General features: G+C 42.2%; 1 protein-coding gene across 2 annotated transcripts in view; it reads right to left on the reverse strand.

Moving 5' to 3' along the window:
- The window catches only part of FAM65B (family with sequence similarity 65 member B), a 92,411-nt gene that overhangs the window by 6,541 nt on the left and 60,279 nt on the right, over positions 1–25,591 (reverse strand). Inside the window, exons 9-21 of one of the 2 annotated variants that reach the window (XM_019544458.1) lie at positions 24,555–24,598; positions 23,025–23,150; positions 21,107–21,255; positions 19,699–19,828; positions 19,001–19,147; positions 16,025–16,702; positions 13,182–13,366; positions 11,138–11,306; positions 8,367–8,502; positions 6,726–6,887; positions 5,157–5,315; positions 4,033–4,235; positions 503–586 (exon numbers count right to left, since the gene is read on the reverse strand). In XM_019544458.1, coding sequence (XP_019400003.1) covers positions 503–586; positions 4,033–4,235; positions 5,157–5,315; positions 6,726–6,887; positions 8,367–8,502; positions 11,138–11,306; positions 13,182–13,366; positions 16,025–16,702; positions 19,001–19,147; positions 19,699–19,828; positions 21,107–21,255; positions 23,025–23,150; positions 24,555–24,598 — 2,372 coding nt within the window. The remainder of the gene's footprint in view (positions 1–502; positions 587–4,032; positions 4,236–5,156; positions 5,316–6,725; positions 6,888–8,366; positions 8,503–11,137; positions 11,307–13,181; positions 13,367–16,024; positions 16,703–19,000; positions 19,148–19,698; positions 19,829–21,106; positions 21,256–23,024; positions 23,151–24,554; positions 24,599–25,591) is intronic. The other variant, XM_019544449.1, reaches the window with a different exon arrangement.

Consider the following 25,591-nt stretch of genomic DNA (forward strand, 5'->3'; position numbering starts at 1 on the left):
GGAATGCAGTCAGGAAGGCCAACCGTACCTTGCCATGCATCCACAGAGAGGTCCAAAGAGGTGATCCTCCCCCTCTATGCGGCACTGGTCAGGCCGCAGCTGGAGTACTGTGTCCAGTTCTGGGTGCCGCACTTCAAGAGGGATGTGGACTACATGGTGAAGGTCCAGAGGAGGGCCACTCGTGTGATCAGGGGAAAGCAGGGCAGGCCCTATGAGGAGAGGCTATAGGACCTGAACCTGTTCAGCGTCCAAAAGAGAAGGCTGAGGGGGGATCTAGTGTCCTGTTACAAACTAGTCAGGGCGGCTAGGATCTGGAACCAACTTCCAGGAGAAGTGGTGCTGGCTCCTACCCTGGGGGTCTTTAAGAGGAGGCTAGATGAACACCTTGATGGGGTCGTTTGACCCCAGTACTCTTTCCTGCCGTGGCAGGGGGTCGGACTTGATCTGCTCAGGTCCCTTCCGACCCTACCAACTATGAAACTATGATTTCCCTGGTTTTTACCTTGAGGCATTTCAGTGCCATGCAAGCTGCCTTCTGGAGATGGAGACTCGGCTGGGTTAATGCTTCACAATAATACATCAAGGCCTGGAAAACAGAGAGAAGAGAACAGTAATGAAGATGTCTGCAGTAGTGTGCAACAGAAAAGTGGAAGCCACATATGCAGCTGTGTACTTCTGAATGGAGAAAACCGATATACCTAACAATGTGAATCTCAAACTGAAATAGCAAAATTGTCATTTACTAGGGATGGAATAGCTACAAGTCCAGTAATAGGATAGGTTGGCTCTAATCCAACACTGGTCAGTTGCTGTAGTCCTTTCCTATTTTTTGTGGAAAAAGCTAGCGGTCTGAGTCCAGCCTCCCAGGAAGGCCCACACACGTTAAAGCAATTGCCATTAACTGGAAGGCAGTCCCTACAAAAGGGGCCATGGAGAGCAAGCTGCATTCTTCTTCTCCAGGTGTACCCTCTAGGACAGGCATTGGCAACCTTTTTCCTACCCCAAGCTGCTGCTTATGATCCAGCTCCCTACTGAAGGCTCAGCCCTCCCAGTCCTCAGCAGATGCTGTGAAGGGAATACATAGAAAAAGGCAGGCATGAGGACTCTTGGGATGTCTCCTCTTCTGCTCTGCCTGGAGCGTGCTGCTGATTCCATGAGCTGCTGTGGGCTGGATCCAGTCTCTTCACAGGCCAGATCCTGCTCATGGACAGTAGGTTGCTGACCCCTGCTCTAAGATGGTAATGACTTTGCATAACACCTGCCTGAGACTGAGCCAGAATGCAGAGGCATTGAAAGTGACTCCTACAAACCCAGCCCATCTGCTACATGAATTTACTGCTCCTTTGTAGAGAGATGCCCTTTACTGCTGAGCAAACAGTAGTCAATGTTAGCAGCAAATCTCAGCATCAGACTGCTGCACAATGATTTCCAGGGTGCTTTCATACAGGCACCAATGTTGCAAACCAGACATGAATTCAGCAAGTTTGCAATAGGAGAAGGGGACATTCATTTCAAGCAGAGGGTGGGGACAGATAGCACAGGGATACCGAGCAACTGGAAGGGAAAGAGAAATGGAGACAGGATGAACAAAGGAGATTAATTTTGACACCTGGAACTTTTGGATATGTCTATACCTCAGAAGCGCTGTCCCCTGGGTATAATCCAGATCACTTGAACACCCCAGAGTCCTAAGTGTGGTGCCAAGGGCATCACCCCACCTCAGGACATCAACACCATCTCATTTCCAGGACTGAAGCAAGAACTGATGGGTGGAATTTATTTCCCCAAAAGCATAACTAAGCATTCTGCCACCACAGTGTAGATGTATCCTTTGTCTTACCACCTTCTTCATTCCTGCATTTTTCCTCCTCCTAGTCTACCCCTCTTCTCAGAGTGGGGCAGTCAGCTTTCAATGGGGCAGTGGCTGAGAGCGCCAGAGATATTGAGGAGAGGGAAACAAGTGCAAGGTACAGGTACAAGTCAGTCATCTCCCCCTCCCTTTTTTCCTGCTTTCTTAATTCACTTGTTTACTGCAATCCTATCTGTTGCAGTTACAAAGCCTTAATCTTAAATCTTATGTTTTATTTAAAATCACATCTTTGATCTAAATTCTTTTGATCCCTCTCCCTGAAAACTGTGAAGCTGGCTCTTGGTTGCTCATCAGCAGTTCCACTCTTATAGGAATCAGGATGACTGCTAAGATCTTACCACCTTCCAAGCTAAAAGTTTTACACCCTTCTCTTTGCACAAGCTTCTTCCCAGTAGCAGTGCTTGAGTGATGGTTTAGCAAGAGTATATTGAAGATAAACCCCAGAAACAACTCACCTCATTCCCCCTATATAATTCTGATATATGGTATATGGCAGGAGCATACAATGCAAAACCAAACAGCTAAACAACTTCTGTTGGTGCCCAGAATATTAACATGGTATTTGTTCTCGAAACAGAACTGAACAACTACAGAAATATTTGGTACGCCTCTTCAGACTATAACAGACTTCTCCTGCAGGTTGGCTGATCTCCTCCAAAGAGCTTTAAACTAGGCTCAACGGTGGTTGATGTGAACCCAGGGTTGAAAAGCCACAAACAAGGCACCGTACCTAACCAGGTAAGTACTAAGGGGAACATGCACCATCAAGGCAAAGGGACACCAAGAGCACCCACTGGGGGGCTAAAAAGGTTTTTAACAAATGCCAGGAGTATGGGGAACAAGCAGGAGGAACTCACACTCCTGCTTGTTAGCACGCAGTATGACCTGGTCGGCTTAACTGAAACATGGTGGGATTCTATGCATGACTGGGTGGTAGGCATTGAGGGGTACAGGTAATATAGATGATACAGAGTGGGGAGAAAAGGCGGGGGTGTAGCTCTGTATGTTAAGGAACAGTACACATCTTCCGTCATCAAGGCAGGAGTGGAGGAGGGGAATACCGAGACATTGTGGGTCAGGATCTGGGGGGGGCCAAGGGAGAAGGACTTGGTAGTGGGGGTCTACTACAGACCTCCTCACCAGGATGATGAGCTAGACGAGGTATTCTCCAAGCAGCTTTCAGGTGCTATACAAGCAAGGGAGGCAGTGGTCATGGGGGACCTAAATTACCTGGATATCAGCTGGGAGGAACAGGCGGCCAAAACAAGCCTCTCAAGGAGGTTCTTGCACTGTGTGCAGGACCTCCACCTAACCCAGAAGTGTCCAGTCCCACCAGGGGTAGTACCCTGCTAGATCTGGTCCTAACAACAGGGGCTGATCTCGTGGGGGACCTGCGGGTACACAGTAACCTGGGTGATGGTGATCACCACTTGGTAGTGTTCACTATCCAATGAAGGGTAACAAAAATATCCAGCGATACTAGAGTTTTAGACTTCAGAAGGGCCAACTTTACTAAACTTAGGAATCTAGTTAGTGAGGTGGCCGAACTCAATAGCACTAGGCTAATGGGGGGTCTGAGGGATTGGAAGTTTCTCAAGGGAGTGATCCTTCTAGCACAAAAGGAGTCTATCCCCTTATGCAGAAAAGGGGCTAAGGGGATAAAAAAGTCCCCTTGGCTGAACAGGGAGCTTCAGGAAAGACTGGGGCCAAAGAAAGAGATATATAGGCAATGGAAGCAGGGGATGTGCTGTTTCCCAGCGTGCCTCAGGGAGTAACTAGTAATAATGAGTGCAAACTAGTGGAGAGTAGATTTAGGTTAGACATTAGAAAGACTTTTTTTTACAATAAGGGTGGCCAGAGTCTGGAATGGGCTTCCAAGAGAGGTGGTGCTGTCAACCAACTTGGAGGTTTTCAAGAAGAGGCTTGACAATCACCTGGCTGGGGTCATCTGACCTCGGCCCTCTTTCCTGCCAGGGGCAGGGGGTTGGACATGATGATCCATTGGGTCCCTTCCAACTCTACAATCTATGAATCTATGAAACTTTGTGGAGTTATTTTGCCTACATGGCCATTAAAGACCTACAGACAGGGAAGTGAACAGGCTTATATAAGTCCCTGATACCATAAGTGGTTTTCACTATTAGGTAAGGGCTGTCACTCACCTTCTCTCTGAAGTGCCTGTTTTCTGCTGTAGTTGACAGGAGCAGTGTCACGGCCTCACTGATTTCATTTTTGTTTTCAATCAGAAGTAAAGCCAAAGCCCTTAGCACTTCCTGCTGAGGTGGAAGGTTGCTAGAGGTTATTTCAGCAATATTTTGCTTCAATTTTCCATTTTTTAACGACTGTAGCATCTGAACCACTGCAGCTAGAATGCACAGGAAAGAAATGTCAATATTCTTTTTTTGCTCATTTATCTTCCTTATAGTTTATGCTGTGTCTTCCCACTTACAGTAACTGTCCCTGCTTACTGGCCCAAAGGTTAGGGGCAAAACTTCCTGCTTTGGTATATGCCAGCATTGCATATACCATTTGGGTAGTGTCTGGCCTCCCAAGAAGCAGTTTCCAGGAGCAGACATGGGTTCATGAGGGATGTGTGACATGGGATGTTGGGGATCTTATTGCCATTCCTGAGGTGGGAGCCAGGTCATCAACTGCAGCTGGAACATTTCAGAAGTTTGGAGTTGCTTTTATTCAAGCAAGTAAAACTAAGCATACTAGGCAGATGAACTACTTGATTTCAATGTGTGTGTTTTCCTTTGGCACTTTCCATTTCTAACTTGGTGGGACTCTTGAATAGAGCATGTACTGGATATTGATATTGGATAATACTGCATACTGACAATGTATGGGCCTAGACATGTTATAAGATTGCTGCTTTTATTGTTCCTGAGGGCAAAAGTCTAAGCGCACTGGCTTCAGCCAGGCTCTTGCGATTAGAGTCTCCTGTGCAACCTTCTCCAGAGACCAGTGGAAAGGAAGGCATTGTTTTACCTTGCTTTGAGGCAGCTCTTCTCCTTTATTGTCTGTTGATTCCCATCTTAGTGCAAGTTTTTCCTATCTAGCTTTATGTCAACAGTTTCCACTGACAGCCACTGCTAATGTACCTGCCTGAGCCATTTTCCTTCATCTATTCAGTCAGTCACATTCAACATCCAACACACTTGCTTCTTTTCATTCCCTGTCTTTCTGGAAAACCAGCCTAAGACCTAAACTGTTCTGTGCTCTGCTCCAAAGGACATTGATGTATTTTTCTCTTAGCAACCAGACATAAGATACAGTATTCTACCTTCTTTTGCAAGCTGTAGCAAATAGCTTCCCAGGTCATTAGCACTGTTGCTGGTAAAATAATGGTAATACTGAAAGACGGTTATAATTTCTGACGGCAGGCTGGAGGGGAGGATCGGTTCTGTTCGGTCCAGGATCTGAGACACCAGGGTTCTAAATACTACGTTCAGCAGAAAAGACAAAACAGTATTATCAAAGATGTGTTAACAAGAACAAAACTTCAGGCAGACAGAGCACTGTGGTTAACTTCTACTTTCCTTTGGTGTATTGAACTCGCTTTGTTCCCTCCCAAAACCAGACACCTTCCAAGATTTCTAACATCCTCTAAGAGCAAAACTTCCTTTTCCCGTCTGGGCCTGACCACTATATTTGAGCTCCTTATGATCATTGATTCTTTCATCACCAATCATATAAGGTAGGAAAGACCTGCAGCCAGGTGACAAACATCAGGCAGAGTCTATGGGTTGTTCTAGACCAGTGGTACTCAACCTTTTTTGTACCAGGACCCATTTGTAAACACTGATGGCCAGTACTGACTGAGTTCTCCTCTGACCCTGACGTTCTGCTCCCCACCCTCCAGGCCCCAGCCCTGCTATTTTTTGGAGGTAGGTGTGTGGATGAGGTGGGGTGGGGTGTGAGGGGCCCCCAGGAGCTCCTTGCAGGCTGGAACTCTGTCAGCCTGCAAGTGGAAAGCCACAGTTTCCCCCTTTAAAGAAGAATCCTTTTTTAAAGTTTGTTCATGAGCCTTCAATATTTTCTGGCAACCATGGGTTGAGAAACACTGTTCTAGGGCACAGTTATGTCTGTGGCAAAGCTGGGAATTGAACCCAGGTCTCTCAAGTCCAGTGTAGTGCCTTTCTCTCTTCTTCAACTGACATATAGCCTCAGTGATCAAAGAACCAAATGCTGTGTCCTGCTTACACCTCTGTAGTATAGCAATAGTCAATGAGGTCACCCAGGGGCAGGATATGGCTTTGTCTATTTGATGTTCATGTGCAGAGCTTCTGCTGACCTCAGTGAACATCTCAACGGCAGGACAGGCGACAGAAAGAGCCATGCTACTCGGGAGATTTGCAGTGCTGATCAGAGAGAGACATTTTGGGCAGAGGTTGGTCTAATGTATTCTAGACTCCAAAGTAAGTCATTGGGGTTTTGCACAGAGGCTGGGGGTAATGGTAGAGCAGGTTGAAAGTAGTGTATCTCCACTGTGGGACCAGGTTGCCTGGCTTTTCATCAGTCTTTAAGGTAGAGGTAGGGGTCCTCAGCAGCCGAAGTGATTATGAAAGGATTCTGTGACTTTAGGAAGTTTGAAAACCATGGCTCTAAACCCATTCATTTTTTAGATTCAATATTTTGAACCTTTTTTTTTCTTTCAAATTTCACATTTAAGGCATTCACTGAGATAAGATGTTTGTACTACAGCCCAGCCAACTTCCTGGGACCTGAAGTGTAACAGGGGGAGAGCAAAACACAGCTTCAGAGGATGGACATTTACAAATGCCCATTGCAAAAAGTGATTCTACAGGATTGACCTTGAGTTGTTCGGAGACTTAGTTTTGGCAGACTATACCTGTTTCTGCAAGTCCTGGGCACTCTTCATTCACAGCAGTAGCAAAATTGATATCCAACTGTTTTATCATCTTATCAGCGGAGGTATGATACAACCCTATGGGACCAGTGCATTTAGTCCAGAAGGACAGCAAGGATAGCTTGTTATGAAATTCTGGAATTGCTAGAGAGGAAAAGCAAAACAGATGAATAAAAGCACAGAATGATATTGTAATGCTGCTGTGGAAAAAAGAGAAAGGTAGAGGAATGTTTAAAACATCCCATCTCACTGGTAGCCATGATGACTGAGTAAGTTCCCCCTCAAACAGCATTTGATGAAGTAAGTTCACTGCTTATAAAAACTTCTGCTATACATCTCAGATATAGTTAGTCTATGATGCAAATCTACCCTGCATTCTGCATGACTTCAGACTAACATGGCTCACTACCTCTCTCTAGGTTTCCCCATATCATCAACCTCACAATGGGAGCATCTACATGTACTGATTTAGTGTGCATTAGCCTAAGTTAATGCACATTAAGGATGCATGTCTACATGTGCACACCTTTAATCCGCATTAAAAATGTCAAATTTAGGTTTGAATAGTTAAAGTGCATTAGCAAATGTGTAGATGCATTAAAGCGCATTAATGCGGTGTGTGTTGACTGACTCAGGATTAACTTTAGTCCCACATCAGTCCACACACAGCATTAATGAGCTTTAACACCTGCAGTATAGACATGTGCCTAAACCCGCTTAATGCGCATTAAGCTAATGCACATTAAATTTAGCTGTGCTTAAATGCATGTGTAAATGTGCCCAGTATGCAGGAGTTGCCAACTGCTTAAGATCATAATGTGCTGCTCTTACTTCTCAGACCAAAAAGCCAAATGATATCAAAAGCAAACTCACTAATCTGGTACTTGAAACTGGATAATAGTTATTTAATTGCCATTAAGTCCCAGAGGAAAGCAAAGTTCCAGTCGTAACATAGGACTTGGGTGTTAGGTACTCCTGAATTTGAATCCTTGATCTGGCATAGCCTTTGGCCGTGGGCAAGTCACTTGATTGCTGGCTGATTTTTCCTGATCCATAAAATCATACTCAAATCGCCTGTAGTACGAGGGTCTTGTGAAATGAATAAATGGATGTAAAATATGTTGAAGATACGATAAATCTGCTGTTATTCCATAATAATTGAGAGCAAACTTCAAGCAAATGTTTCAGAGCTTGTGTCATGCCTCTGACACTATAACCCAGAGATCTGCTAAAGAGTTTAACTCTCTCAAGATAGAGGTGGGGAAACGATGCCATACTTTGCTCCTTTGACTGGGTTCTTGATCACTGCAGCCATTTGCTTGTGTGTGTTGGTGTGGGGAGAGAGAGGGAGCAGAGGAAAAGAAATGCATCTTCCTCAGTATCGTACCCCAGCTTATGGTAAGCTCTCTGGACATCTTGATTGATATTATCTATAGATAGATGGATAGCTATTCATACCCATGTAGTTCCTTGTGGTTGCAGTGTCTGTTAGCAAGTTTGTCAGTCTACACTGGAATTTACTGTACTGCCAAATGACTCTTTAGGGTGACTTACTTGCACATGTGCATACACCTGTATGCAAAGCTCCAATCTCAAACCACAAACCTCTATATTGCTTCTTACCTTCAGTGATGGAGTTGATGTTTCCCAGATTTTCGCTACTGATCTCTGCTATGTTCTCCATCACAAGGATCTGCCTGGACAGCTTGTCCAGGAGGCTTCTTGCTATGAATGGAGCTTTACTGGAGAACACAATTTGCTAAAAGCAGCAAAAAAAAAAAAAAGCATGGGATGGTGTTACTGAACTACAACACTCTGAAGAATTTTCATCTTGCTGAAATCCTCTGATCTGAATCCATCTAGTTGAGCAAATGTACTGATAAATTCATTGAACCATGCCTCCTTAATATCGGATGTTCTTTTGTTTCTTATCTATGACCTGGCTTATCATCTATGGGCCAATTTTTGTGCCTGATGCCTACATTAAATGCCTAAATCTAGAACCAGAGACCAGAGTAATCATTTAAATAAAGAAGTGCTAATTTAGGCACCTTGCTTTTCATAAAGGCCTTATCTACAGGGTAAGCTTCCTATGCCAGACAGCTGTGCCCTCAAGTGCAGCAACCTACCAAACTCGAAGCAGCAGCGAAAAACCTGCACAGTAGGCAAGCTGACTAGCACTGCTGAGTCACACAGCCACTTAGCCTGTTTCCATGCCTGCAGTGCCTCATGGTGTTGTTTCCAGCTCAGGGAGCAAGCTGCAGGAAGCAGTGCAGTGTGCCTGAGGGCACTGCTGCCTAGTACGGCAAGTTCGCCGTGTATGCATGGCTATAGATGATCAAAATCTATGGATCTGAAAGCCAAAAAGGAACATTAATCTGATCTCCACTACACATTAATACAATCACTCCTGTACTGAGCCCTAAATACCTTCCTTACTCTACCTCTACTTGGTAGGGATTTGAGCATCATCACTCCAGATGCTGGAATCAGGACTTGCTTTCCATTGTTTCTGTGGGATCTTGGAAATGTATGTTAATGGTATGAGACCAAAGAGCAAAATGCAAGAAAGAGGCTCTAAAATGTTTTGAAATGACAGGAAAGCACTGCTCTATAAATGAGTTATGGATTCTCTGAGAGACAAAATCCTGTGATACATTACAGTGACTGGGACTCAGTGACTGAGCATGTCACTGAGAGCATGTCACCAAAAAAAGTTGCTTTTTTCCAGTATTTAAAGCACTTTATTGCCGTGACTTAACAGGGCTTTACAGCATTTAAAAAATGGGTACAGTGCTTTAAATTTAACAATTTTAACCGTTGTTAAATGAAATATTAAATTTGAAGTGCTGTACAGGCAGTCCTCGGACTTACGACATAAGATGCAGTTTTTAGGAACCAATTAAGTTGAAACGTTGTAACTCAGAACCAATTTTCTCATAAGAAACAATGTTATAAATGGGGGATTGGTTCCTGAACCAAGGCCCAATACCCTATTTTCACCTAAAATACACCAGAATTTTGTATTTGATCAATTATACATGAGTAATATAGCTACATGGATGTATTTATATTGTAAATAACAATCATGTTGATTTGAAAGGACTTCTTTGAGGCGACTTTGCTGGACTTTTTGAAGGGCTCTTGGTTGGATTTTTTGAAGGGTTCTTGGCTGGGGGTCTTCTCAGGAGCCTTGGCTGCAGGTTTTGCTGGAGTCTTGTCTGCTTTCTTAAAGAAAGTGTCCAAGGAAGTTTGGACAGATGTTCTCCAGGGACATGAGCAATGCAGCGAACTTGTTCGCTGGCATGGCATTGCATCGGATCAAGCGTTGTAAGTTGAAACTGACGTCATGAAGTTGAAACAGGGTGTCAATTTCTGAATGTTGTAACTCAAACCATTATAAGTCAAGGACTGCCTGTATTTTACAGCACTTTAGCAACCTGCAGTGCTTTAAATAACTTCTGTATACTGGTCAAATTCCTGACTAGTGAAAAAGCCCTAAGAGGCTGCAGAGCACCTCCTAGCCTGGAAAGTGCAGGGGGGTTCAGAGCCCCCCACACCACTGTACTTCTGTCATGTTTAAGAGCGCTGTAACTTTATAGTGCTATAAAAATGCTCTAAATTTCAATGATGTAAAATATGCACAGAGCACTTGTATACATACCCTGAAGGCATATGAGTCAGTGCTGACAGATGCTGCTTGTTTGATTTCTCGGACTGATTCATTGACTGACTCTGGTGCAATGCAGTATGTTCTGTGGTGTTGGTGCCCAGAGCATAAAACAAATGTAACATTTCACATGGCATCCCTGCCTATCACATAAAATCTGAATTATTTCACACACACAACACCCCTGGACTTTTCAGCATCACGGATACTTGGTTGCCAGTGATTTTCTTGGCTGGCAGTGGTCTGGGATTTAGCTAGTGTGAATGGTAAGTCAGTGGGCTTTTCATTTTACCACAAAAAAATCTGAGTTCATAAGATGACCTGGGTCTTGTGGCTGCCTTGTGTGTGAATTCCAGCTGAGGTCAGTGGAGCTTCAAACATGGAGCACTGTTAGGTTTTGGGTCTCAGTGAAGGTGTGCTGGATAGGTTCAGTATTTGTCCTTAGTGGCTGCTAGTAGCTGACTGCCTTACTTTGGTTTGCCTGGCATTCTGCTGGCAAAAGGGCTAGGAGTGGAATAAGATGTTTTGCAGGCTTGGCATGATTGGAATTACATTTGGAGGGGCTTTCCTGGTTCCTGACAGGCTTGACTCAGTTCATTGCTACCACTCCCTCATTTTATGAGTGCTTAATTTGCAAGCGAGTTCAAAATGGTCTGTAAGTGACAGACACGCATGCTTCTTAGGAATAGTTTAAAGAAAAATAAAACCCAAAGAGCAGTTGTACCTGAACAAGCTGTGTGCAATATTGCAAATGCTTAACTACGGTTACATCAAGACTCTCATTCCCTGTGGTCAATGGAAGAGGGCTTCCAGCTACACTGGTACCAACTCCCGTGTCTTCTGTCAAAGCTTCGCTAAGATGCCCTCTGGCTTCTGGGTGTTCTGTCCTGTAACTGTTAATGCAGGAAGGTGAGTGAGGAGTTGCTGGGTTTTTATCCTCCTTATGCAGACAAAGCACATGGTTAGCTCAAGGTGACTAACATCAAGCACAAAAATTGCAGAAAGCAGTGATCTGTAACAAGCAACAATTGATAGGCCAGAAACCTTTTAATGAATACATCATATCTCAAATTGGTAGTAACATTGTGTAGCAAATGCGAAATGATTGTACACATTTAAAAGACAAATTGCTTCCACAGTGGTCCACTTCTTTCTCCAGAACAATACATCTTTTGTGGCGAACTCACCATGAAGTCTCTGAAATATGCCCTCATTAGCACTTGTTATTTTTTTCCATCTGTTGGCAGCATTGTTACTAAACTGTTCTGGATTAAACTGCTTTAAAATTTTGTGAGCTCTCAAAAGTTAAGCCATTAAGAACTAATCTGTCAGTGTGTTTCTGGCACCAGATTTAATTGTCAGCCAAGGAGCAAACTAGAACTGGTGCTGGAGTAAGAGACATGATGTTTCCATATGCTGTTTTGGGCATGGTGTGTATAACTCAAAACAGTTCATCACATCTTTTATGACAGCATAAAGCTATTATCACTGTGTTTAAATCATTATTTTCAGTTTCTTGTGCTTTCAACCATATTCTCTCACAGTTGTGAAGGCAGAGCCCAGTTCTAATCTCAAATATGCAGGCAGCTATTGCAATGTGTACTCAAATTACAGCACCTGCTGTCTTCAAGTTGGATGCTACAGAATACACACTGATGTGCACACTTGCGTATCTAAAATCAGAAACTGGCATTTAGGCTGAATTTCATAGTCCTCATCAAGGGAAAAATGAAACCTTTGTTTAAATTAACCTTTGTTTAACTTAAATATTTGCTGTTTATGCAGAGCCTGATCATGTTCACTGAGAGAAGTCAATATAGTTATGTCATTTACCTCAAAAGAAGCAGGATAGAGTCAATAATACCTAATTTAGCAAGCAACATAATCGTTCTAGGATTCCCCTTCCTACCTCCCCCCAACAAGTTATATGTTTTTGGAGGGAAGGGAAGGAACGTGCAGTTAGGTGGTAGTTTTATTGCCAGAACAATTAGTTTCTTATACTTGAAATTCTTTTAGGTGACCCATAAGATGATGAGGACAATAGACTCCCTCCTTAGGAGATTCTGCTTGTACTGATCGCTTCTTTTCAACCATATTATTTGTGTATATGGTTTATTTGGCCTCATTTTGCCTCTCCCAGATGTACGCACAAGGATTGAATGATAAAACACAGTCAGCTGCCACAGGTGATGTGAAAACAACCGGCTACAAGACAAACATGATGAATTGTTTTCTCACATACACAGAAGTGATGAAAGAAGGGCACACCACACACAGGGCCATGGACAAAGTACCAGCCATCACTCTTACATTCCAAAGGAAACCTACACCATGCTGCTTAAATCTGGCCCTGTGTTACTGTTACTGACAAGTTTAATCCACTGCAAAGACTCACTGGGCTAGAGAGAAGAGACAGGGGGAGAAGAAAACCACAAAGGAATTAGTTATTACACCTGAATCGAAGAACACCAGGTCCAAACCTATGTCAAGGAAGAGGCTCTGTAGGCATTGATATCCAGTTAGTCAATTTAGCCTTCTCTTTTTTTGGTGGGGGAGAGACTGTAGATATTTGAACAAAAAAAATTCTCTGGGAATTTGAGAATTTGGTGTGTAGTAACCACGGTCAAAACTGCTAATCTGTAGTCTCCTTAAAGGTTTAGCTTCATCTTCCTTGAGTAACGAGTGCACCAGGATCCAATGTTAGTGAGAGAGAACTAGTGTAGCAGCTTGACTTGAGACACGCAATCTGGCAATTGCTGCGGACTTACCTAGTCTTCTCAGTCTCAGTGTCTGAAAATACTGAGTCAGCACCTCCTTCACCATTACAACCCTCATCACCTCCACCATCCTCATCATCAAAGTCAGAGGTGTTCAGGAAATCAAAGCTTTCTAAAGCACTTTCAACTGTTAGACTTAAAGTGGAGGACCTGCTCCGGTCTACTGCTGGCTTGCACTGCAAAGGCAGAACGCACCAATGAAAACCAAGAATATTACTGACTGCAGAAAAAAATGGATCAACTTAAAACATTCAAGCTCTATTTTTTATTTGTATAAGATCATTTTATTGGGTGCTTTTATATTCATTTCAAACCTTCATATTCATACGACATACAGTGAAAGCCTGAGAACTGAAAAAAATCCAGATACCAAGAGAAGAGTATTGAATCTAATATTAACTGTCTGCTATCAAAGTGACAAATGTATAACTTAAAACTCAGTGACATAGACTTCAGTGACTTTTTAAGAGATCAGTCTGTTAACATATGGGATGCTGAAAATATAAGGCACATTTCACAGGGTAATCTAGGTACAGAAGCTTGGTTACAGAGATTTAGTTGAGCTGTACTGGGCCAAAATTCATTTCTGATGTACTTCCAGTAGAGTTGAATCAGCAATGGATTTGGTCCCTTTCCACAGATCACAGTACAGGATCAGAAGAATGAGATGGAAAAATGACCCCATCAACTTTCATGGTTCTTTAAAAGCACAGGATACTGTATTTTAGTAGAGATCAGCCATACATCGTCAAAGAGGTTTCTAATTACAGAAGAGACAACTTTACAACTCAGCTGGAGGGGAACCACCCTTCCTTACCAATAGAAAGGAACTGACTGAGAAACCTGGAATAACAGAGAGGAAGCTTGATCAAAGCTGCACAGCTACAGTTAGATATCTCCAGGCAGGCAGACTTTCTGCCCTCTGGAGAGACCCAGCCAGTGGGGCTCTGTATAGGCACAGAGGTTTGCTTTTGAGCTTCATTTTCCAGGATCGCAGCCTAAGGCAACATCCTAGGGTCAGCTCCAGCAGTTTGTTTAGCATTTCTTTTACAGTTTTAACTTTACTTAATCATATAATCAGAGATGGCCTTATACCATAGCATGTGCTTCCAGACCTGAACCTACCAAAAGTTGGCATTCTGATTCAGAGGTCTGATTTGGCTGAGATGAAAGATGGGCTAGCTATAAAGTGCAGATCCAATTCCCAATGAGAATTGGGATGGCTTGGAGTTTTGCTTCTAATCTACCTACATAACATTAACACTTTAACATTTACATGGTTTTACATCTTCAAATTACTGTACAAGCATTGACTGATCAGACAATCCTCACAACACCCCTGTGAGATAGGTAAGTAGCATTCAGCTTTTCATTTAATTTCTGTTTTTATCTGTGGTTTTGTTAGGGGCCAGAAAAGCAGCTTCCCAGTTTCCTGCACAAATGCAAAGCATAGCAGCCATGCTGCCAACTTTCTTTGCCCACTGGCATAGTCAAGAGAAGCTTTCTTCAGCTAGAGCTACCTTGTGTTTTCAGCCCTTCTGCACATGACTTCCAGTACCACAATTAGGGACACGTTAGTCTTGGTTCACAAGCAAACAGGCTGAATGGTGGAACAAAAGTATCCTTGAAGGAGTAGTCATCTCAAGTATCCAAGTATTCCACCTGCACACAAATCCCTCCCTCTGTTCCTTAGCATGACACATTTGCTAGAGAGAAGATGAGTGCTTTCCCTTGTCCCCCTGCGCTAAGAGCTGCACAAGTAGTGAAGGCAGCTGGGAAGTTCAAAACTAAACGACACTTGTAGTTTCTCATGCATATTTCCACTTCAGAGCTAGTTCATGGAGCAGAGTTGAGGAGGGTCTGGTTGTGGAAAAAGCACTTAACTAGGAAAAGTGTTATGTAGCTGCAAATGCCAATGGAAACACAGATGTTAAAAATGGTAAAGCAAAAGGAGAATTACTTTCCTTTCCTTGGGCACATTCTTAAATTACATGACTGTGTCTACACATCTCAAATCATTGTAAAATGCTACCTTGCATATGAATATGAACCATTTGAAATGAGTTCTTCCCAGGTGACATTGTTCTCATGATACAGAATCATGTTTTTTTTTTTATTTATGGAGAAAATGGGGAGTCATGGTGAGTGGTTGTGAAAAGAATCCAGGGTTAATGCACTTTGTTGTGTCATACATGCAAAAGCACTTTTCCTCGTTTCTACCTTTCATCACACACGTGGTCTGTCCCGGACTAAATCACAGGGCTCAATGTTTAGTTGCCCTGAAGAAGAGGGTTTTCAAAGAGTGTATGTGACTTAAGAGCAAAAGTCCAAGTGACATTTGATGCACTTGGTGCACCTAACTCACCTAGGCATTCCAGAAACTATAGTTATGGCTTCAATTTGTCAGATAGTAGAAATTGGCACAGATTGCTAATTTTTTTGAATGAAAATAGCTTGGTACAGATATGGCGCATCAGTTTTTAGAAGCAAAATGGACTGCTATGATCTGCCTTCTTGCATAATGCAGACGATAAAGTTTCTGCAGCAGAGAAAACTATTCACTGATATGGTAATCTCCTGTTTTCCTCTATTCCTCTCAATTAGAGTAAAGCACAAATAGCTCAAGAGTAACAGGAAATAGCTTAAAAATGTGTCATTCCAAGGTGAAGCTGATGCATCATTGGAAAAAATCAGTTGATTCTTAGGAATGTTACCAGCAGTCAGAACAATCCATACTTTGATGTTTAGAATATTCATTCTGACTTCTTGTATCATATTTATATGATATGCATTCAGATTTTTTTGAGGGAGGTACTTTCTGAAAAGGTACTCACTTTTAGGATGTCATCTAGATGCATCACTTCTTGGTCCAGGTCCTGAAATTCCTTATACTGCTCTTTATGTGGGTCAAGTACTAGAAGAAGCCCTTGCAAGGCTTCTTCTATGCTTCCATCTAAGTAAGACTTATATCCTTCTGATTCCCCACTTATTGATCCCTCCCACTGCAGCCTTTCAGGTGTCACTGGAACCTCCACTGAGGTAAGACTTTTTACCAGCTGTTTAGTGATGTTGCCTTCATACGTGTCCAGTTCCACAGGTTTTAGCTCTGACACTTCATCTGTATCCTGGAGAAGAGACACAGGGACACTAGTATCTATGAAGAGGGCATCGTTTCCAGGACCTGAAATCTTTTGGCAACCTTCAGAAGCAGCTCTTGAAAATTTCTTGTCTTCATTTACTGGTGTGTGCTCTAGCTGTGATTTGAAGTCTTTTGACTCAGGTGTGGAGTCCATGGATGAGTTTGTACTAGTACTGTCTAGGATTGAGTTTAAGGATTTGTGAGCACTGCGCTCTGTAGTAATTTCAGGATTGGAACTAACAGTGGCTGAGGAAGCATCCAAGTTGGCTGGGGGAACTCCATCTTCATAGGGCATATCACCAAAAGTGAAAGAGAGGGGTCTCTTCTCGGTGGATGTCATCCCATTTTCAAAAATGTCGTCTGGTGAATTGGACTGCAAAGATATTATAAACTTGTTAAAAATATATGTAGGGAATGTTTTACATTCAATACTGGAAAAAGCACCACAAGGAATGATGTAGGGCTCACCAAAGCAAATGAAGGAAAAGAGATTAAAAGAATACTCAAGATTTGAGAGAGTGTAACAGATTTAGCTGACAAAACTGACATTGGTGGGTTTTCTACCTGCAACATCGGGTCTGGAAGTTTGGTCAGTATCTTCCTCTGCAGGAAAAGTAAACTGGGCCTTCTAACATTAAGATCCAAATATATACCATATTAACTCATAGATAGCCATTCAATTCGTGTTTCTTAGTTTACTACAGTACTTGGTGTAATTTTTAAAAGTTTGCTGGGATTTTATGCCATTTACTTTCTATATGTTTATACCCATTTACTGGTTGCTCATAATGTATCATTCCTTTTTTTTTTTCACATGGAAAGTAATAACAAAGGAATATTCCAGGATCATGAAGCTGTTTAGCTACTTGGGTTACTTAGTGTTTCTATTATACCATTTTAATAGTGAAATCATTCATGCAGTCCTTTAGACAAAAAAATGTATTTGTTAAACAAATATCAATAACTATTGGAGCATGGGCGATATAAGAGAGTAAAGGTAAGAACAGGACACTGTTTTGCATAGTTCTGTGCTAATATGATACGTAAAAATCAGAAGAGTGTATAGATAAGGGTGAAATTCTACTCTTGGTATGCATAGGGGAACTTAAGTTCTCAGATGTATAAATTTAGCACTGATGTCTATGAAACCTTTGCACATGTAGGGAGGGCAAAATTTGGGAGCCAAAAGCTGCTATGCAGACCTGTCTAGAAACTTTTGCTTGAATGCATAAAAACAAGAGAAACGTGGCCTTTATCACAACAGCAAACAGCAACAGTAAAATGTATGCATGCTTTGTATTTAATATCTTTGGGTGCATCTACACGTGCAATTAATTTGAAGCAGTAAACTCTGAAGCAGTTTCAGCTGAAGTAAAACACTCCCAGGTGCAACATCTACACATGTGCCCAAGACAGCAGCAATTTGAGCTGGGGCAGAGCAGTTTGCACCAGGGCCACTCCTGCCCTTCTCTGCCCTGGGCTCCGGGTGGCAGTGTCAGGCGATAGAGGGGCTGGCTGGGATACAAGGGTGCTAAAAGTGCAGAGCCATGTGGCTACGCAGCAGATGGGAGTCTGGCCCCCTACTGACTGGGTTGACCAGGTGCAATTTATGGCTGTGGTCAGCATCTATGCGTACATTTAATTGCAGTTCATTAATCCGCCATAAGATAGTACTGTCTCTGCCATAAAACAGTACTGTCTGGCTCTGACAGTACTATCTTATGGTGATGTTAATTAATTTACTGTGCCATAATACTGTCATACATGTAGCCAGTGATGCTTTACTCCACAGCTAATTGGTCTACCGCACAGTAAAGTGCACATGTCAATGCAGCCTTTGGGTACAAAATACATAGGAGATTAAAAGATTTCTAATGCCTTTTATAGTATGCCTTTTTATAGTTTGAACTATCAGGAGCTTTGGAATGAATTTTATCTAATCTTTTAAATGGAGATTGGGAAGTGAAATACAGAATATATTAAAAGTATAAGGAAAAATGTAGAAAAGTGGGAAGTGTCAGCATTATTCAAAAGGATCATAGGAAACATGAAATCTAGGTTCTAGAATAGGCCTTGAGTTTTCTGAAGTGCACTGCAAATGTTCCTCACACACGGACATAACACAGATGTGAAATGACTAGTTTTTGCTGACAATTAGCTGACAGTGTCCATAAGCATTTATAAAATGGTTTAGTACATATGATTAAAACATTGAAAATTATCTTGAATTACTTTCCAATGCTATTAGTATCTTTCAGTCTAACTATATTTAATTTTTTTTATCCCCTTTATATGTGTAATTTTTAAAAATAAATTATTTCAGTGGTGGAATTTGGGTTACTAGAAAAATGTTGAGTACCACCCACTCTAGCTGTGTGTTCCTAAAACCAGTTAGTTTCACTTGAATGTGCTCTTGTCTCTTTACTTCTGCCTCATTCCTAGATAAAAAGCTGCAAGCCTGGCTCTACTGAAGTCAGTTGCCATTTTGCTGTTGACTTCAATGAGAGCCCGTTTGGCTCAGCTCACTAGATGTAGTCTCACCTGTAGCCAGTCAGCAAAATAAGTGAACTACAATGCAAAAGAGCAAACAAAGCATGCATAGAGTTAAAAGGCACTCTCAGACCTGAGACACTCGTTCATCGCACAGAGACATCTCGCCAGCCAAACCCACATAGAGCTCAAGCCCTGCTTTAGGCCTCAGCCTGAGAGATGGCAGGTCACTAAAAGAGCGACTACGCCGAAGCTTGTCAAAGAAAGTGTCTTGCAGAGCATCAAAAGCTGTCAACTGCAGCTTGTCTTGTGGACGATGCAACCATTTCTTCACCAGTGAAAGCAAAGTGCAGAGTTAGTTGAAGGCTTCACAGTTCATAACACTTAAATGGCTGGCTTTTACGCATACCGGTTATGAGTGAAATTCACATCAGTGCAGATAGCCTACAGAAGGCCAAACTCTTGCTTAATTCTTCAGACTGAGATTTCACTGGGATTTAAAGTGGCATATTGACTTTGTTGAGGTCTCTTGCATAGTGGTGAATTTCACCCGGAATGAGATTAAACAGGATTTTTTTTTTTATTATGATTTGTAGTTGTGCAGTTTGACATTTTGTAGTCTTTGCAAAGAATATAACACATAAGCAAGAAGTATGGGCAACAAATAATTTAACATATTTTAAGATTGTGGGAACCTAGTCATATTTCCCCTTCTAGGCTGAATGGCTAAAAGTGTGTGTATTTAAATAAAGTACTTGTAAAGAACATCTTGCTTAAGATGGAGAAAATGCATTATGAATATAAAGCAGTTAAGCATTTACTCTGCTTGGTAAGGCACTATGTTTTATCATTTGACAAATGAGGCTAAGTTTCACTTACAAAGAATGAGCGATCCTTGAAGACTGGTGTTTCTGGAGTGCCTTGGCTATACATAGACATCCTCCGTTGGAGAGCAGATGCCTTGTTCACATTCCCTGTGGAGGGGGTGAGGTCCTCAACATCAAATGGGCTGCAAAAATAATGCCACACTTATTAGGCCAAGTGAGACTGAACTGCAAATACAGGGAGGGGGAGGGGGAGGTTGTCCCTTAACATTTAAAAAAAAAGTGTAATTAGAACAGTCTATTGAAATGCTGATTTTTAGCATCGAGTTGAGAAAAAGATCTTTTTTCAACCAAAATGTTTTTTTTAAAACCCTGTTTGTTAGGCAGCTAGCTTAGAAGTGTGATTTTCATTTATGATAAAAGTAATCCACTGCCAGGAATAATTTTATGTACTCTCCGAGATGCGACTCCTACAGCATGAAGAACATTCTTGTATTCAAGTTGACAAGAATCATGAATAGCAATAAGATGCTCAACTTTTAAAAGAGCTGTTGCATTATAAAGAGATGAAGGAGTTGTCATCATTGGTTATGTACTTCATCGCAGTATAAGGAAAAAAGTACACTAGCGTAAAAACTAAATTCTTCAGGGCTTGTTTAAAGATAACAGGTAGCTGCTTCATTAAATGCCATGAAGTCTTGCTTTGAATTCTAACTGTGTCTGTCTATGCTTACTGCTATGAGAGAAGAACATCAGGATTGCCCTGAGGCACATGTCAGGCACACGAATGCTGGTTTTCAACAGCCTGACCTAAATTCTGTTCTTGGTTATGCAAGTGTAAATCCGGAGTAGTTCCACTAATGTTTACTCCAGTGTAAAATGGGATTTTCGTATGTACGTTAAGGTCCCGATTTTGCATTCTGATTAACTGAGTTTCAAGTAGTATTTCTATGGCAGCAGTTGGCAACTCTTTCAGGTTGCAAGATAGAATGACTCAACTAGGGTCAGAGGTGAAAGGGTGGGTGTTAGGATCTAGCCATGGCTACTGCTGCTTCTCCCTACTGCAGTGTAGTATACTGCAATAGCCCCTCATCTGCCCTGGATCTGCACGCCAGGTCCAATGGCTCCCTGGGTCAGACCTGACCTGTGATCTGAAAGTTGCCAACCTCTTATCTATAGTACTTGTATGGCTCCCCTTGCTATCATGTGTGAACACCTTTAATGTTAGGGAGGGAAATGCTATTATTCTTATTCTGCAGATGCAGAAGTGAAACACAAAGAGACTTGCCCCAGGTCATGCAGAGAACCTGGAGCTGGAAAAAGAGCTTAGCCCTGGTCTCTCAAGTCCCACCAGTGGGCCATCATTCTCTCTCACCGCTCTTCACCAAAGAATCTAAAGAATGAGATTCCATGGGGGGTTGAGAAGCTACTGCGCCACAGAACTGTCCAACACTTCTACTTACTACCAGATGATTTCAAGGTTCAGCTTTATCGTGCCAAGATCATTGATGTCAACAGCAACCACCTGAGGACGGGCTGCAAACAGATCCTTTGTTTCACAGGTCACGCTTCCCACCAGGATGTGAGTGGCAAGTCCTTTCACTTCTGTGACCTGCAAAGGAAAACAGCTGTAGTAGGGAATATATATATATATATATATATATATATATATATATAAAATGTGTGTGTGTGGTTGCATTTAATGATATATATGCACATATATGTTGAATTAAAAGCTAATTATTTAGCTTTCTTACTGGGAACCTGGGTAGGTGTCTTCTGAAACATTGGTATAAGATATTCTAAGGCTATTTTTAAATTTTTTTTCCATGAGCTATAGCATATAATAAAATGCACACTCACTTATGATCGTGCTTGCAAAATGCACATGTGATTATTTTGTTTGCACGTGCAAATCATGTTTGCAACCACATATGCAAATTACTAGGATTAGGTGAGTGTGGTGGCAACTGTTGATCCTCCTGGATCATGGTATATGTATGAGGACCACCCAGACCTTTGATGCATAAGACTGGGCAGGAATTTTCAGAGACATGGAGGCTGCCCAGATCTTCCAACCTCCCTTTAGGCTGCTGAGAGAGAATCCAAAGATCAGACTGAGTCCAAATGTTTGGTGCCTCCACAGCTGTAGTTGTATAAGTGTCTGGGAATCGAATCCAGGTCTCCTGTGTGGTAGACAAGGATTCTACCACTGAATCACAGGGGACTCCTTAGATGAGTGTAAACAGACCCAAAATTGAGTACAAATTGGGAGCACAATTGGCCATGAAGTTGCTTGAAAATCAGGCCCAAAATCTGTTAACTTCAACTCTGTGGATAGAATAGTCCATCAAGCTTAATGGTAAAGGTGTTTAGCATGTCAAGCCTAAATAATCATAGTTCACACTTGCCCAACATAACATTTTTCATGTACTTACATTAAAATTTAGGAATTGTGTTATTAGATCTGGATTTTCCTTTCTTGAACAGATTAGGTTTGCCACACACATCTCATTCATTTGAGTTTTCCTTTAAATCAGTTTTTAAAGCAGCTCACATATTTATGCAGCGTTTTATGGATAGTATTTCACAGAGAGATCATTTTTAGGACTGTCTTATTTAAATTGTCCCAAACCAAGAGCTCTGCATATGCTAAAGAAGTTAGCGAAAAAGGATAAAAGCAATGTTTTGTATGCTACCCAATCTTCAGATTATAACTTAATTTCACCTACTTGAGCAGATCTGACATTCTATCCAGTGAAGATTAGTAGTCTAGACAATACCTTGGAGGCCTCAGATGCCTTGCTGTCTAAGTTAAGGTTTTTTGATAGCACCCTTTCCTATTGCAGTTAAGCACTGACATTTGTGTTACCCTATCAGTGCAGCCATGTGGAAAGTGGTATGCGCTGAACCACTCAGGGTTAGTCTGCTGTGCAAGCTCAAATCAGAACATTCTATATCTCTTCAGCCTACCATGCTTAAAAGTTGTCATTCCTTATTCCAGCAAATCAGTTTGTAAAGGCATGCACAGTTTTCCATTTTTTTGCTTCAGTTTGTTTGAGAAAAGTAGCAGTCTGAAGCCATGTTCATGAAGGTTTGATGTTAGTTCAGTGCTAAGGGAGAGTCAGGACATAATTTCCCACAAACTGACTGATATGTAGATGGTATCATAATATAGCTATGATTGTAGTACTTTATTATGATACAGTAAGGTACCATAGTAATGCCAGAGGTAACTGGTCTCTGTCACTGAGTGCATAACAAAAAAGGTGTGCATCTTCATGCTGAATCTGGAGTGCAAAGTGCTATACCAGTGTTCCAGCTTTATAGGCAGCTCTTAGCAAAGCATTATTCAAACTGGAAACTGTGATTTTTTTTTACCTTAATGGAAATCAGCCCAGTAATCAGAGGAAGGAAGACCATTTCTTCTCCATCCCAGCTCTGTTTGCCATTCACTTCTATTTTGCCTTTTAGTTTCCATCGCTGTCGCCCGTACCTCATAAAGATCTATGAGAGAAAAACTCTTATTTTCTAAATGCATGTTCTCCAGTTCCCATGTCTTCTCTATTTGCTTCCATGCTCTCAGCAGACAAATACCAGGCTACAGGAGTGGAGAAAGGGTAGCTTCTAAAATGCACCTGAAGAAGGAACTGTGTATCCTTATTAAGCATGGAGGAACACCCACGGGAAAGGACATTTTCCTGTTCATTTGAAAAGCCAGGAAAGCAGCAGATGAAAAGAAAATCTTTTTCCTTTTCAGCCACTGGGTTGAGAAGGAGTTGATGTCACTGAGTAATAATACTGGTGCCAGACAGACTTGTACAGATTCAGAGAAGAGGTTTGCCAGGTTAATATGCTGGCTAAAAACCTGTCTGCATGCTGTGAATCTCTAGGGAGTACTGCATACCAGATCCTACTCTGGCTCCCACACAACCTCCTTATGTCACAAGGCCCAGCTTCCTCATCAGCTGTCTCCTCAGTACTGGATATCACCTATCTCTTCAAGAAGCAGGATGCTCCAGGAGCTGCGAGATTCTCACAGGGCAAAGGGAGGAATCTCAGCTCTTGCAAGATTTTGTGTAGGCAGCAGCACCAATTGAAATGAAGTATAATGCTATGTTTCAAAGTGGTAAAAGGACCAGGACACCCTAGCGGATGATCCAGCTAAGACAGATGTGGGACATCTGGCCAATGTTCTGTACAGAAAACGTGCCATCAACAGAAGACAGAAATGGGCTAGTTGCTTGTCTCCCCCCAGCAGGGGACTTGCCACTGCAAGTAAGAAACGATCCTAGTTAGATTAATACATGGGTGTTTTTTATATGAGGGGTAGGGCTCCTTCACCATAACTTTTAAAAAAAAATCTTTAGAAAGGTTTGAGTTGGTTTACCCTCCTCGTTAGCCTGCATCTCAGTACATGGTGGTATTTGCCACTGTGAGAACACAGTCATTAGATACTGACACAGTGTCACAACACAGAATATCTGGGCCTCAGCCCTGGTTAGTCTGTGTGTGTCTGCCCCTCAAATTCATGGTAGAGTTAAGTTCTGTAACTGGGTTAGATTGATGACAAATGCTCAAACTAATTTTGGTCCATTCAATCACCCAGACTGGGTGTAGGAGATGCCATCTATGCCAAGCAAGTGGAGACTAATGTCAAGAGTGAGGTATTAAGAGACCTGCCTTCCAGACCGGTTTTCTTGATAGCTATCACCCAGTGCTTTGTATGTGATCCTGAAGCTTTTACTCAGGTGAAGCCTTTGATGTGTTCACAATAGAAAGAACAGCAGGACACATGTGAGAAAAAGTGGCTCGTTCCCGAAGCATTAGCACAAAATTGACGTGTGTGTTCATGTGCAAAGTAATGGACGTCTGCCTTTTTTATACTGTGCAAACTGCCAACACGCTCACCTCATACTGATCTCCAGGACAGAGACGAGCAAAGCCAGCCAGACCTAGGAGAAAACGACATTTGAGATCAATTTCAGAAGACTTCCTTTGTTTCAGTCTTCCTTCTGTCAGTATAAATGCATCATATCTAAGACCTGAGCAGTACCCAGACACTCCCTCATGTATTCAGGCCATGTGCATCAGAAATCTGTACTCCCTTAATGAGGGGCTGAACCCACCTCACATGTAGCCCACAGGGGATTATTCTGTAGCCCTAGGCTTCTCCTGTCCACCACTCCCCTCATTGCTCTGGCTTCAGTCTCGAGATTTCCCCTCCCTTCTCTGGCTTTCACTTCCTGCCCCAGTAGGGCAGGGTAGGGCAGGGTGGTGCCAGCTCGGTGCAGCCTATAGTGCTGCTGCAGTGGGGAAGGAGGGGGCAGGATACCACCTGCCCACATGTTGTCAGGGTAAGCTTGCAGCCAGGGAAGGGGGGGGGCAAGGCCCCTGCAGATGTGGTCCCAGACACTAAGTCGGACATCCCTGATGTAATTGACCTCTTGAAATTGCAGAACATTGAAGCCATGTCCAGCAACACTAAGCAGCTTATACTGATATAAGTGCCAGATGACACCACAAGATATTGTGGACCAAATTCTCCTGTTCAATACCTATAATGCAAATATTTAATAAAACATAAAAAGAGAATACTTTGAATTGCACAAAGAAGGTATGTAGGTAACTCGATTCCAATCTATGCTGCATGGTTTATTTTATATAAAGAGAGACCACCATCACTATCTAGACTGTACAGATAGGACTGAGTAAAAGTGATCACTGTAACTAAAGCTATACTATAGGCTTTTGCCAATTGGTGAGGAGTATAAAAGGATTAACTAAAGGTATCCATGGTGGCAAGAGGCCTTGCTCTTTTACCGCTATATCTTGTTCCAGTTGGGGGTTTTAAAATAAGCCATACCAGCAAACATTCAGTTTTGCTGACAGAAGGTGGTCTATGCTAAAAATACTTTCATGGTATAGTATACCACCATCCTAAGACT

This window comes from Crocodylus porosus, unplaced genomic scaffold (assembly GCF_001723895.1).
Source record: "Crocodylus porosus isolate Cpor-Errol unplaced genomic scaffold, CroPor_comp1, whole genome shotgun sequence".
Lineage (NCBI taxonomy): Eukaryota > Metazoa > Chordata > Crocodylia > Crocodylidae > Crocodylus > Crocodylus porosus.